The sequence below is a fragment of the Chiloscyllium punctatum genome, chromosome 10, assembly GCF_047496795.1.
Source record: "Chiloscyllium punctatum isolate Juve2018m chromosome 10, sChiPun1.3, whole genome shotgun sequence".
In the NCBI taxonomy this organism is placed as follows: domain Eukaryota; kingdom Metazoa; phylum Chordata; class Chondrichthyes; order Orectolobiformes; family Hemiscylliidae; genus Chiloscyllium; species Chiloscyllium punctatum.
Genome location: NC_092748.1, coordinates 123,057,930 through 123,071,558, shown reverse-complemented (window position 1 = coordinate 123,071,558; position 13,629 = coordinate 123,057,930). Strand labels below are relative to the sequence as shown.

The 13,629-nt window shown below is 44.3% G+C and overlaps 1 protein-coding gene across 3 annotated transcripts in view; it reads right to left on the bottom strand.

The window, feature by feature from the left end:
• LOC140482523 (E3 ubiquitin-protein ligase MARCHF4-like) overlaps positions 1-13,629 on the bottom strand; it is a 237,426-nt gene that overhangs the window by 157,346 nt on the left and 66,451 nt on the right. Inside the window, exon 4 of one of the 3 annotated variants that reach the window (XM_072580080.1) lies at positions 6,854-7,024. The exons of the other annotated variants lie outside the window; for them this stretch is intronic. Coding sequence (XP_072436181.1) covers positions 6,873-7,024 — 152 coding nt within the window. The 3' untranslated portion in view covers positions 6,854-6,872. The remainder of the gene's footprint in view (positions 1-6,853; positions 7,025-13,629) is intronic. 3 annotated transcript variants of the gene reach the window in all.

Below are 13,629 nucleotides of genomic sequence, written 5' to 3'. Positions count from 1 at the left end.
GTCCTGCCTGTCTATAGAGGAGTTAGTGGAAGCAGCCACAATAGCAGCATTCAAGAAGCACCTGGACGAATACATGAATAGAAAGGGAATAGAGGGATATGGATCCTGTAAGTGAATACAGTTTTAGTAAGAACGTAAGAATCCTACTCATTGACTACAGTTCAGCCTTCAACACTATTACCCACTCGAGACTGAATTACTAAACGGAGTGATCTTGGACTAAGCCCCACTCTCTGCAATTGGATCCTCAGTTTCCTGACCCACAGGCCACAATCAGTGAAGATTGGGGACAATATTTCATCCTCACTAACACTCAACACTGGAGCCCTCCAGGGGTGCGTACTCAGCCCCCTACTGTACTCACTGTATACCCATGTGTCACCAAATACCAGACTAAAAAAGGAGGGGGGGGGTGGCATTGCTAATTAGAAATGGTATAACGGCTGCAGAAAGGAAGTTTGAGGGGGATCTGCCTCTGGAGGTAGTATGGGCTGAAGTCAGAAATAGGAAAGGTGCAGTCACCTTGTTGGGTGTTTACTATAGGCCCCCCAATAGCAGCAGAGATGTGGAGAAACAGATTGGGAAACAGATTTTGGAAAGGTGCAGAAGCCACAGGGTCGTAGTCATGGGCGACTTCAACTTCCCAAATATTGATTGGAAGCTCTTTAGATCAAGTAGATTGGATGGGGCGGTGTTTGTGCAGTGTGTCCAGGAAGCTTTTCTAACGCAGTATGTAGATTGTCCAACCAGAGGGGAGGCCATATTGGATTTGGTACTCGGTAACGAACCGGAACAAGTGGTGGGCTTGTTAGTGGGTGAACATTTTGGTGATGGCGACCACAATTCTGTGACTTTCACCTTGGTTATGGAGAGAGATAGGTGCGCACAACAAGGAAGTTTTTACAATTGGGGGAAGGGAAATTACGATGCTGTAAGACAGGATTTGAGGAGCATACGTTGAGAGCATAGGCTGTCAGGGAAGGATGTGGTGGAAATGTGGGACTTTTTCAAGGAGCAGATACGACGTGTCCTTGATATGTATGTACTGATCAGGCAGGAAAGAAATGGTCGTGTGAGGGAGCCTTGGTTGACGAGGGAGGTTGAATGTCTAGTAAAGAGGAAGAAGGAGGCTTACATAAGGTTGAGGAAACAAGGTTCAGACAGAGCAGTGGAGGGATACAGGATAGCCAGAAGGGACCTGAAGAAAGGGATTAGGAGAGCTAAGAGAGGGCATGAAAAATCCCTGGCGGATAGGATCAAGGATAACCCCAAGGCATTCTATGCGTATGTGAGAAACCTGAGAATGACGAGAACGAGGGTAGGTCCGATCAAGGACAGTGGTGGGAGACTGTGTATTGAGTCGGAAGAGATAGGAGAGGTCTTGAACAAGTACTTCTCTTCAGTATTTACGAACGAGAGGGACCGTATTGTTGAAGAGGAGAGTGTGAAACGGACTGATAAGCTAGAAGAGATACCTGTTAGGAAGGAAGATGTGTTGGACATTTTGAACAACTTGAGGATAGACAAGTCCCCCGGGCCTGACGGGATATATCCTAGAATTATGTGGGAAGCAAGAGAGGAAATTGCAGTAATTTTTATTAATGACTTAGAGGAGGGAGTCGAAGGGTGGGTCAGTAAATTTGCAGATGATACAAAGATAGGTGGAGTTGTGGACAGTGAGGAGGGCTGTTGTCGGCTGCAGAGGGACTTAGATAGGATGCAGAGCTAGGCTGAGGAGTGGCAGATGGAGTTCAACCCTGCCAAGTGTGAGGTTGTCCATTTTGGAAGAACAAATAAGAATGCGGAATACAGGGTTAATGGTAGGGTTCTTGGTCAGGTGGAGGAACAGAGGGATCTTGGGGTCTATGTACATAGATCTTTGAAGGTTGCCACTCAGGTGGATAGAGTTTGTAAGAAGGCCTATGGAGTATTATCGTTCATTAGCAGAGGGATTGAATTCAAGAGTCGTGAGGTGATGTTGCAGCTGTACAGGACTTTGGTTAGGCCACATTTGGAGTACTGTGTGCAGTTCTGGTCGCCTCACTTTAGGAAAGATGTGGAAGCTTTGGAGAGGGTGCAGAGAAGATTTACCAGGATGTTGCCTGGAATGGAGAGTAGGTCGTACGAGGATAGGTTGAGAGTTCTCGGCCTTTTCTCGTTGGAACGGCGAAGGATGAGGGGTGACTTGATAGAGGTTTATAAGATGATCAGAGGAATAGATAGAGTAGACAGTCAGAAACTTTTTCCCCGGGTACAACAGAGTGTTACAAGGGGACATAAATTTAAGGTGAAGGGTGGAAGGTATAGGGGAGATGTCAGGGGTGGGTTCTTTACCCAGAGAGTGGTGGGGGCATGGAATGCGCTGCCCGAGGGAGTGGTAGAGTCAGAATCATTGGCGACCTTTAAGCGGCATTTGGATAGGTACATGGATGGGTGCTTAATCTAGGATAGAAGTTCGGCACAACATCGTGGGCCGAAGGGCCTGTTCTGTGCTGTATTGTTCTATGTTCTACTAATGCCATTTACAAGTTCGCTGATGACACCACCATAGTCAGTCGAATCTCAGATGGCAAAACAGACTGTAGACGGGAGGTGGAAGACCTGAGAGAATGGTGCACTGAGTGAGAACAACCTAGCTCTCAATGCCAGCAAAACCAAGGAATTCATTATTGACTTTCGGCGGGATGTTACTCATGACCCCCCCCCCCCCCCCCCCCGCCACACATTAACAGCACAGAGGTGGATTGAGTGGAGAGTGTCAAGCTCCCGGGAGTGGTCATCCACAACAAGCTTTCTTGGACTCTTCATGTGGACGTACTGGTTACAAAGGCCCAACAATGTCTCTTCTTCCTCAAGCAGCTGAGGAAATTGAGCATGACGGCGAATACCCTTGCCAACTTTTATAGGTGTGGCATCAAGGGCATTCTGTCTGGATGAATCACTACCTTGTATGGCAACAGTACCATTCAAGATTGGAGACGGTTACAGAGAGTGGTGAACTCGGCCCGGACAATCACAAAGGCCAACCTCCCATCTATAGAATCCATCTACCAGACCCGCTGTCAAAGAAAAGCCACCAGTATTCCTAAAGATCCATCTCACCCTGGCAATGTTTTTCTACAACCTCTACCTTCGGGAAGAAGGTACAGAAGCCTGAACACATGCACCAGCCTGTGTCGCAACAGTTTCTACCCTCCTGTTGTTAGAATACTGAATGGACTCACAAACTCTTAACATTCGCCTGTACCTGTGTTTTTGATTTTAGATGGATGAAATCCACCTACCAGCCCGCTGTCAAGGAAAGGCCACCAGCACTCTCAAAGATCCATCCCACCTTGGCAATGCTTTTCTACAACTTCTACCACCAGGGAGAATGTACAGAAGCTTGAACACATGCTCCAGCTGGTTTCGTTACAGTTTCTACCCTACTGTTGTTAGAATATAGAATGGACTCACAAACCCTTAACATTCGCCTGTACCTGTGTTTTTGATTTTGCCGCTGTTTACCTATTATTTACTACCTATGCTACTTAACTCTGTGATCTGCCTGTATTGCTCGCAAGACAAAGCTTTTCAAGTGCCTTGGTACACGTGACAATAAATTCAATTCAATTCAGGATAGAAGGGCAAAATGGGTCAGCGCAGGCTTGAAGGGCCAAAGGGCCTATTCCCGTGCTAATACTGTCCTTTGCTCTCTTATTCACAACAATCTGGAGCCAGAATGCTTCGGGATGGTCCATCTCAGCCTCTTGCAGAGGTCCCAACCATCACAAATGCCAGTCCTCAGCCAATTTAATTCACTCCACATGATGTGAAGAAATAGTTGGAGGGATAGGATTCTGCAAAGACTTTGGGCTCTGACAACATTCTGACAATAGTACTGAAGACTTATGCTCCAGGATGTATGCACCCCTAGCTGAAGTGACCCAACACAGCCACAAAATTGGCATTGAAACGACAATGTGGAAAAGTATTTGGATAAATTCTTTACAAAAAAGGCAGGACAAATCCAACCCCCAACAAACTAATGCCCCATCAGTCTACTGTCACTCATCAGTAAAACGATGAAAAGTGTCATTAAACAGTGCTATCAAGCAGTACCTGCTCAGCAATAACCTGCTTAGTGACACCGTGTTTGGGTTCCACCAGGACCACTCAGCTCCTGACTTCATTACAGCTTCAGCTACAAAAGTAATCCATTTCCAAATACAGTAAGAACTGGACAATATCCAGGCTTGAGCTGACAAATGATAAATAACGTTCCCAACACACAAATGCCAAGCAATGACCATCTCCAATAAGGGACAACATAACCATCACTCCTTAATATTCAATGACATTACCATAACTGAATCCACCTCTATCAATATCCAGGGAGTTATCCATGACTAGAATCTGAATGGGAATTGCCACATAAATGCAGTGGCTACAAGAACAAGTCAGAGACTAGGAAGACTGATCCCCAAAGCCTATCCACCATGTACAAGGTATAAGTCAGGAGTGTGATGGAATACTCCCCACTTGTCTGGATGGGTGTATCTCCAACAACATCGAGTAGTTTGATACCATCCAGGACAATGTAGCATGCTTGATTGACACCACATCCACAAATATTCACTCACTCCACCACTGACATTCAGTAGCAAAAATGTGTACGATCTAGTGTATTATTGAGTTCTAAAGAAGGGTCACTAGACCCAAAACATTAACTCTGATTTCTCTCTACAGATGTTGCCAGATCTGCTGAATTATTTGCAGCATTTTGGTTTTGTATTATCTACAAGATGCACTGCAGTAGATCACCAAAGATTCTGAGAGGGCACCTTGCAAACCCATGACAACATCCATCTAGAAGGATAAGGCAGCAGAGACATGGGAACACCACCACCATCTGTATGTTCCTCTCCAAGCCACTCACCATTCTAACTTTGAAATATATCATGTTCCATCACTATCACTTGGGTAAAATCCAGAAATTCACTCCTGAGCATCATTGTGGGTCTACCTACAGTACATGGACTGCAGTAGTTCAAGAAGACAGATCACCATCCTTTCACAATGGCAAATTGGGATGGGGAATAAATGATAGCCCAATCAGCAATGCCCATGTCCCATGTCTCACAAGAAATCTTTTAAAAATGTAGAGAAGATAAGGTGGAGCCAGTGTTATACAGTCATAGAGATGTACAGCATGGAAACAGACTACAGTCCAACTCATCCATGCCAACCAGATATCCTAAATTAATCTAGTACCATTTGCCAGCACTTGGCCCATATCTCTCTAAACCCTTCCTACTTATATATCCATCCACATACCTTTCAAATGTTGCAATTGTACCAGCCTCCACCACTTCCTTTGACAGCTCATGCCACGTACACACCAATTTTGTGTGAAAACTTGCCCCTTACATCCCTTTTAAATCTTTCCCCTCTCATCCTAAACCTATGTCCTCTAGTTCTGGACTCCCCACCCCAGGAAAAGACCTTGTCTATTTACCCTATCTGTGCTCCTCATGATTGTATAAACCTCTATAAGGTCACCCCTCAGACTCTTAACGCTCTAGGGAAAACAGCCCCAGTCTATTCAGCCTCTACCAATAGCGCAAACCTTCCAACACTGGCAACATCCTTCTTAATCTTTTCTGAACCTGTTCAAGTTTCAAAACATCCTTCCTCTAGCAGGGAGACTAAAATTGCACGCAATATTCCAAAAGTGCCCTAACCAATGCCTGGTACAGCCGCAACTTGACGTCCCAACCCCTGTACTCAATCCTCTGATCAATAAAGCAAAGCATACTAAATGCCTTTTTCACTATCCTAAAAAACCTGAGACTCCACTTTCAAGGAACTATGAACCTGCACTCCAAGGTCTCTTTGTTCAGCAGCACTCCCCAGGATCTTACCATTAAGTGTACAAGCAGATGCTGGAGATCCAAGTCGAGAGTGTGATGCTGATAAAGCAAAGCTGGTCAGGCAGCATCTGAGGAGCAGGAGAATCAACGTTTCAAGCATAAGCCCTTCATCAGGAAGTGTACAAGCCCTTCATCATTAATTGTACAAGTCCTGTTTGACTTGCCTTTCCAAAGTGAAGCATCTCACATTTATCTAAATTAAACTCTATCTTCATTTCCCGGCCCATTGGCCCATCTGATCAAGATCCCATTGTAATCTGAGGAAACCTTCTTAGCTGTCCACTACACCTTTAATTTTGGTGTCATCTGCAACTTACTAACTATACCTCCTATGCTCACATCCAAATCATTTGTATAAATGATGGAAAACAGTGGTTCCAGCACCGATCCACGTGGCACACCATTGGTCACAGACCTCCAGTCTGAAAAGCAACCTTCCACCACCACCCTCTGTCTTCTATCTTTGAGCCAGTTTTGTATCCAAATAGTAAGTTGTCCCTATACTCAATGTGATCTAACCAAGCTAACCAGTCTACGATGCAGAATTTTGTCGAATGCCTTACTGAAGTCCATACAGATCATGTCCACTGCTCTGCCCTCATCAGTCTTCTTCATTACTTCTTCAAAAACTGAATTAAGTTAGTGAGACATGACTGCTCACACGCAAAGCTATGCTGACTATCCCTAATCAGTCCTTGCCTTTCCAAAAACATGTAAATCCTGTCCCTCAGGATTCCCTCCAACAACTTGCCCACCACCGATGCCAGGCTCACCGGTGTATAATTCCCTGGCCTTTCCTTACCACCTTTCTTAAATTGTGACATCACGTTTGCCAACCTCCAGTTTTCCGGCACCTGACCTGTGACTATTGATGATTCAAACATCTCAGCAAGAGGCCCAGCAATCACTTCTCTAGCTTCCCACAGAGTTCTCAGGTATACCTGATCAGGTCCTGGGGATTTATCCACCTTTATGTTTTTTAAGACATCCAGCACCTCCTTGTTTGTAATATGGACATTTTTCAAGATGGCACCGTCTATTTCCCCACATTCTGTATCTTCCATGCGGCTGTGGCTTCCTTGAATTTTCAAAAGGCTTTCGATAAGTCCTCACTTAAGAGTTTAGCATGTAAAATTAAAACAGATGGGATTTGGTTAATAAATGACATGGATAGAGAACTGATTGGCAGATAGAAAATAAAAGGTAGCAATATACAGTTCTTTTCAAGTGGCAGGCAGGCAATACCAGGGCACCTCAAGGATCAGTGCTTAGACCCCTGCTGTTCAAAATTTATATTAGTAATTTAGATGAGGAAACTGCATGTCGTATCTCCATGTTTGTAGGCAACACAAAGTTGGGAGGGTATGAGGATGATGGGGGAGGATGAAGAGATGCTTCAGTGTGATTTGGACAAGTTAAACAAGTGAGCAAACGCATGGCCAATGGTACAATGTGGACCATTGTAAGGGTATACAGTGTGGTAGCAAAAATGGGAAGATAGAGTATCCTAAGGGCTACTGGACCCAAAACATTAATTCTGTTTTCTTTCCATACATGCTGTCAGATCAGCTGAGCTTTTCGAGTGATATTTTTGTTTCTAATTTCCAGGGAAGACATTAATCTGGATATTAAGAATGTAGGTATGGAATTCCGCAAAAGGGATTTGAGGGACTTGCACAGTTTGACGTAGGCTATGGGAAGGTATTAGAGGCCCTGTTTGGCTTAAAAATAGAGAAATCCCCTGGCCCGAATGAATTGCATCGCAGGCTGCTGTGGGAAGTGAGACAGGAAATCGCAGGGGGTCTGACAACAAATTTTTAATTCCTCTCAAGCCACAGGGAAAGTGCCAGAGGATTGAAGGATGGTTAATGTGGCTCTCCTTTTTAAGAGGAGTGGTCGAGATGAACCAGAAAATTACAGACCACCGTGAGCCTCACATCAATGCTCGGGAAGCTATTGGAGAAAATTCTGAAGGAGCAAATCAATACCCACCTGAAAAGGCATGAGTGAATTAGCGATGATCAGCATGGCTTTATCAGGGAGAGGTCATGCCTAACAAATTTGTTAGAATTTTTTTGAAAATGTGATCAAGTGTGTGGATGAGAGAATTTAGTTGATGTCATATATGGATTTTAGTAAAGCTTTTGACAAGGTCCCACATGGGAAACTGATTGAGAAGGGAAATAGAATTGAGGGGAACTTGGTGAGATGCATCAGAAACCGGTTAGTAATAAGACACAAGGATAGTAGTAAAAGGCTGTTTGAGTGTCTGGAGGCCAGTGTCCAGTGATGCACCAAAAGAATCACCCTTATTGTTTGTACATAAATGATATAGATAAATATTTAGGGGGAATGTTAAGCAAATTTGCAGAAAACACCAAGATTGTTAGGGTGGTTTGTCACAAAAAAGATGGTTGTATGTTACAGGAAGATATAGATAGGTTGACCAGATGGGTAGACCAGAGGTAGAGAGTATTTAACCCTGACAAGTGTGAGGTAATGCACTTTGGATGAAGAAACAAGATGAGAGAGTATTTAATGAATGACAGGACACTGGATAACTTACGCGAACAGAGGAATCTTAGGTAATTATTCACAGATCCCTGAAGTCGGCAGAGCATGTAAATAGGATGGTTAAGAAGGCATATGGGACACTTGCTTTCATCAGTTGTGGCCTAGAGTGTAAGAGAAAGTGAGGACTGCAGATGTTGGAGATCAGAGTTAAAAAGTATTGCGCTGGAAAAGCACAGCAGGTCAGGCAGCATCCAAGAAGCAGGAAGTCGACGTTTCGAGCATAAGGTCTTCATCAGGAATGTCCTGGGGTGGGGGGAATAGGGAACCGGGACCTAAGGAGGCTGAGAGATAAATGAGAGGTGTGTGGGGCTGGGGAAGAGGTAGCTAGGAATGTGATAGGCTGATGAAGGTGGAAGGTGATGGTAATATGTCGGACCAGAGGGTGGAGCAGATACGTGGGAAGGAAAATGGACAGGTAGGACAGTTCAAGAGGGCAGTTGGAGGGTTGGATCTGTGATAAGGTGGAGGGAGTGAAGATGAGGAAACTGGTGAAATTGACATTGATTCTGTGTGGTTGGAGGATCCCTGGGCAGAAGATGAGGTGTTGTTCTCCAGTCGTCGAGTGGCTAGGATTCAGTGGTGGAGGAGGCCTAGATCTTGCATGTCCTTCACGGAGTGGGAGGGGGAGTTGAAGTGGTTGGTTACAGGGCAGTGGGGTAGCTTAGTGTGTGTGTCCCGGAGATGTTCTCTGAAAAGTTCCCCAAGTTGGAATCCTGTCTCTCTGATGTAGAGGAGACCACATCGAGCGTAACTGAGTTTGGATGTGCAGGAAAATCTCTTCCTGATGTGGAAGGATTCTTTGGGACCTTGGATGGGGTGCAGGGGGAGGTGTGGGCACAGGTTTGACACATCTTGCAGTGGCAAGGAAAGTGTTGGGAGTGGAGAGTGGGTTAGTGGGGGTGGGGGCGTGGTAACACTAGAGGGGGTACAGAGGAGGTTCACTAGGATCTGGCCCAAGATGGAAAAACCCAACTGCAAGGAGAGACTAGAAAGGCTTGGATTGTTTATTTTGTGCAGAGAAGACGGTGAAGGACATGATTGTGGTGAATTAAATTATGAGGGATATGGACAGGATGAATAGAGAATAGCTGTTCCCCTTAGTTGAGGTGCCACTCATGAGAGGGCACAGTTTTAGGGTAATAGGCACAAAGTTCAGAGGAGAGTTGGGAAGAAAAGATTTCACACAGTTGGTGGTGAGAATCTGGAATGCACTGCCAGGGAAGGTAATGGAGGCTGGAAACCTTACAAACGTTAGAAAATATTGGTATGAGCACTTCAATTGTCAGAACATTCAAGGATATATATGAATAGGAAGGGTTTGGAGAGCTATGGGCCAGGTGCTGGCAGGTGGGACTAGATTGGGTTGGGATGTCTGATCGGCATGGACGAGTTGGACCAAAGAGCCTGTTTCCATGCTGTACAGGTAAAAACAATGACTGCAGATACTGGAAACCAGATTCTGGATTAGTGGTGCTGGAAGAGCACAGCAGTTCAGGATTTCGAAGCTCCTTGGAAGCTGCCTGAACTGCTGTGCTCTTCCAGCACCACTAATCCAGAATCCATGCTGTACATCTCTATGACTCTGTACCGATGGGACAGTCTCCACCTGAACCAATCTAGAACCAGTGTTCTAGTGAAAAGGATAAATAGGGTTGCCACTAGGACTTTAAACTTGTGAGTCTGGGGGAAGGGAAAGGGAAAGCAACAGGGAGTGTGAAGTCAAGAAGAAAGATAAGCAGCAGATTAGCACGTGTGCAGGGTTTAAGTTCAAGGCAGACCAGGAATGAAGCAAAAAGGAAGGATAACTTAGGACATATTACAAGAGATGTTGGAAATTATGAGGATAATAAAATTAGCACTAAAGCGCTTTACCTGAATGCTCGTAGTATTCATAATAAAGTAGATGAATTAACGGCACAATTCTTTGTGAATGATTATGGTGTAGTAGGCATCACAGAGAGGTGGTTGCAGGGGGTTGGCTGTTAAACATCCAAGGACTTACAACTTGTCGAAAAGATAGGGAGGTGGGCAGAGGGGGCAGGGTTGCCTTGTTAGTTAAGAACAAAATTAAATCTATGGCACTGAATGACATAGAGTCAGATGATGTGGAGACTGTGTGGGTCGAGTTGAGGAACCACAAAGGCAAAAACACCATAATGGGAGTTATGTACAGATCTCCTAACAGTGGTCAGGACCAGGGGCGCTAGATGTACCAGGAAATAGAAAAGGCATGTCAGAAAGGTAAGGTCACGGTGAACATGGGGGACTTCAATATGCAGGTGGACTGGGTGAATAATGTTGCTTGTGGATCCAAAGAAAAGGAATTCATGGAACGCTTACAGAATGGCTTTTTGGAGCAGTTTGTGATGGAGCTACAAGGGAGCAGGCTATTCTGGACTTAGTGCTTTGTAATGAGCCAGACTTTATAAAAGATCTGAAAGTAAGGGAACACTTAGGAGGCACTGATCATAATATGGTAAAGTTCAGTCTGCAGTTTGAAAGAGAGAAGGCAAAATTGGATGTAATGGTGTTACAGTTAAATAAAGGTAATTACAAGGGCATGAGAGAGGAACTGATGAAAAATGACTGGAAGCAGAACCTAGTGGGGAAGGCAGTACAACAACAGCACGAGTTTCTGACTGTAATTGAGGACACAGAACAGAGGTTCACCCCAAAGAAAAGAAAGATCATTCAGGGGCGGGGCAGGGGTGAGCATTTAGACAGCCATGACTGACAAAGGAAGTCAGGAAATGTATCAAAAAGAGAGCCTATAAAGTGGCCAAGAGCACTGTGAAATCAGAAGATTGGGAAGACTACAAAAACAGAAAGAACATAACAAAGAGAGAAATAAGGAAGGAGAGGATCAAATATGAAGGTAAGCGAGTCAGTAATATTTGAAATGATAGTGAAAGTTTCTTTTGATACATAAGAAACAAAGGAGAGGCAAAAGTAGAAATTGGGCCGTTCCAAACTGATGCAGGAAGGCTGGTGCTGGGAGGTAAGGAAATAGCTGAAGAACTTAATAAGTACTTTGTGTCAGTCTTCACAGTGGAAGGCATGAGTAGTATCCCAACAATTAAGGAGAGTGAGGGGGCAGAATTGAGTATGGTAGCCATTACAGAAGAAAAAGTGCTAGAAAAGCTAAAAAGTCTAAAAACATAAATCTCCTGGCTTCGATGGGCTACATCCTCGAGGGCTGAGGAAATGGTGGAGGCATTGTTGTGATATTTCAACAGTCACCGGAGTCAGTGAAAGTCTCAGATGATTGGAAAATCATTGTTGTAACCCCCTTGCTCAAGAAAGGATTAGGACAAAAGATGGAAAATTATAGGCCTAACCTCGGTTGTTGGTAAAATTCTAGAATCCATCGTTAAGGTTGAAATTTCCAAATTCTTGGAAGTGCAGGGTCAGATTAAAACAAGTCAGCATAGATTTAGCAAGGGGAGGTTGTGCCTGACAAACCTGTTAGAATTCTTTGAAGAGGTAATAAGTAGGTTAGACCAGGGAAACCCAGTAGATGCTATCTGTCTAGACTTCCAAAAGGCCTTTGATAAGGTGCCTCACAGAAGGTTGCTGAGTAAGGTGAGGGCCCATGGTGTTTGAGGTGAGCTACTGGCATGGATTGAGGATTGGCTATCTGACAGAAGGCAGAGAGTTGGGATAAAAGGTTCTTTTTTGGAATGACAGCTGGTGACAAGCGGTGTCCTGCAGGATTCAGTGTTGAAGCCACAACTGTTCACTTTATATATCATGATCTGGATGAAGGGACTGGGGGCATTCTGACAAAGTTTGTCAATGATACGAAGTTAGGTGCACAGGCAGGTGATACTGAGAAGGTGGGGAGGCTGCAGAAAGATTTAGACAGTTTAGGAGAGTGGTCCAGGAAATGGCTGATGAAATTCAATGTGAGCAAATGCGAGGTCTTACACTTTGGAAAAAAGAATACAGGCATGGACTTCTTTCTAAATGGTGAGAAAATTCATAAAGCCGAAATACAAAAGGATCTGGGAGTGCTAGTTAATTTGCAGGTTGACTTGCAGGTTGAGTCCATGATTAAGAAAGCGGATGTAATGTTGTCATTTATCTCAAGAGGGTTGGAATATAAAAGCAATGATGTGTGTCTGAGACTTTATAAAGCTCTAGTTAGGCCCCATTTAGAATATTGAGTTCAAATTTGGGCCCAACACCTCAGGAAGGACATACTGGCACTGGAGCATGTCCAGCGGAGATTCACACGAATAATCTCTGGAATGGTAGGCCTAACATATGATGAACAGCTGAGGATCCTGGGATTATATTCGTTAGAGTTTAGAAAGTTGAGGGGAGATCTAATAGAAACTTACAAGATAATGCATGGCTTAGAAAGGGTTGATGCTGGGAATTTGTTTCCATCAGGTGGAGATACTAAGACCCGTGGGCACAGCCTTAGAATTAGAATGGGTCAATTTAGAAAGGAAATGAGGAGACATTTATTCAGTCAGAGAGTGGTGGCCCTGTTGAATTCATTGCCACGGAGCGCAGTGGAGGCTGGGACGTTAAATGTCTTCAAGGCAGAGATTGATAAATTCTCAATCTCGCAAGGAATTAAGGGCTACTGGGAGAGTGCGGGTAAGTGGAGTTGAAATTCCCATCAACCATGATTAAATTGCAGAATGGACTCGATGGGCCAAAAGGCCTTACTTCCACTCCTATGTCTTATGGTCTTATCCTTCTAAACTCCATCAATTTCTCAAATGTTCCTCATACATTAAGCCTTTCGTTGCTGGAAGCATTCTTGTGGACCTCTTCTGCTCCAGGGTCAATAGATGTTTCCTGAGGTATGAGGCCCAAACGTTTTCACATTACTCTAAGTTTCTCACATTTCTCTTATCAAGAGGAAGATGAAGGCTTATGTTAGGATGAAATGTTAATGCTCAGTTAGTGCATTTAAGAGTTACACATTAGTCAGGAAAGACCTAAAGAGAGAAGTAAGAAGAACCAGGAGGGGACATAAGAAGTTGTTGGCAGATAGGATCAAGGAAAACCCGAAAGCATTCTATAGGTATATCAGGAATAAAAGAATGACTAGAACAAGATTAGGACCAGTTAGGGACAGTGATGGGAAGTTGTGCATGGAGTCCAAGGAGATAAGAGAAGTGCTAAA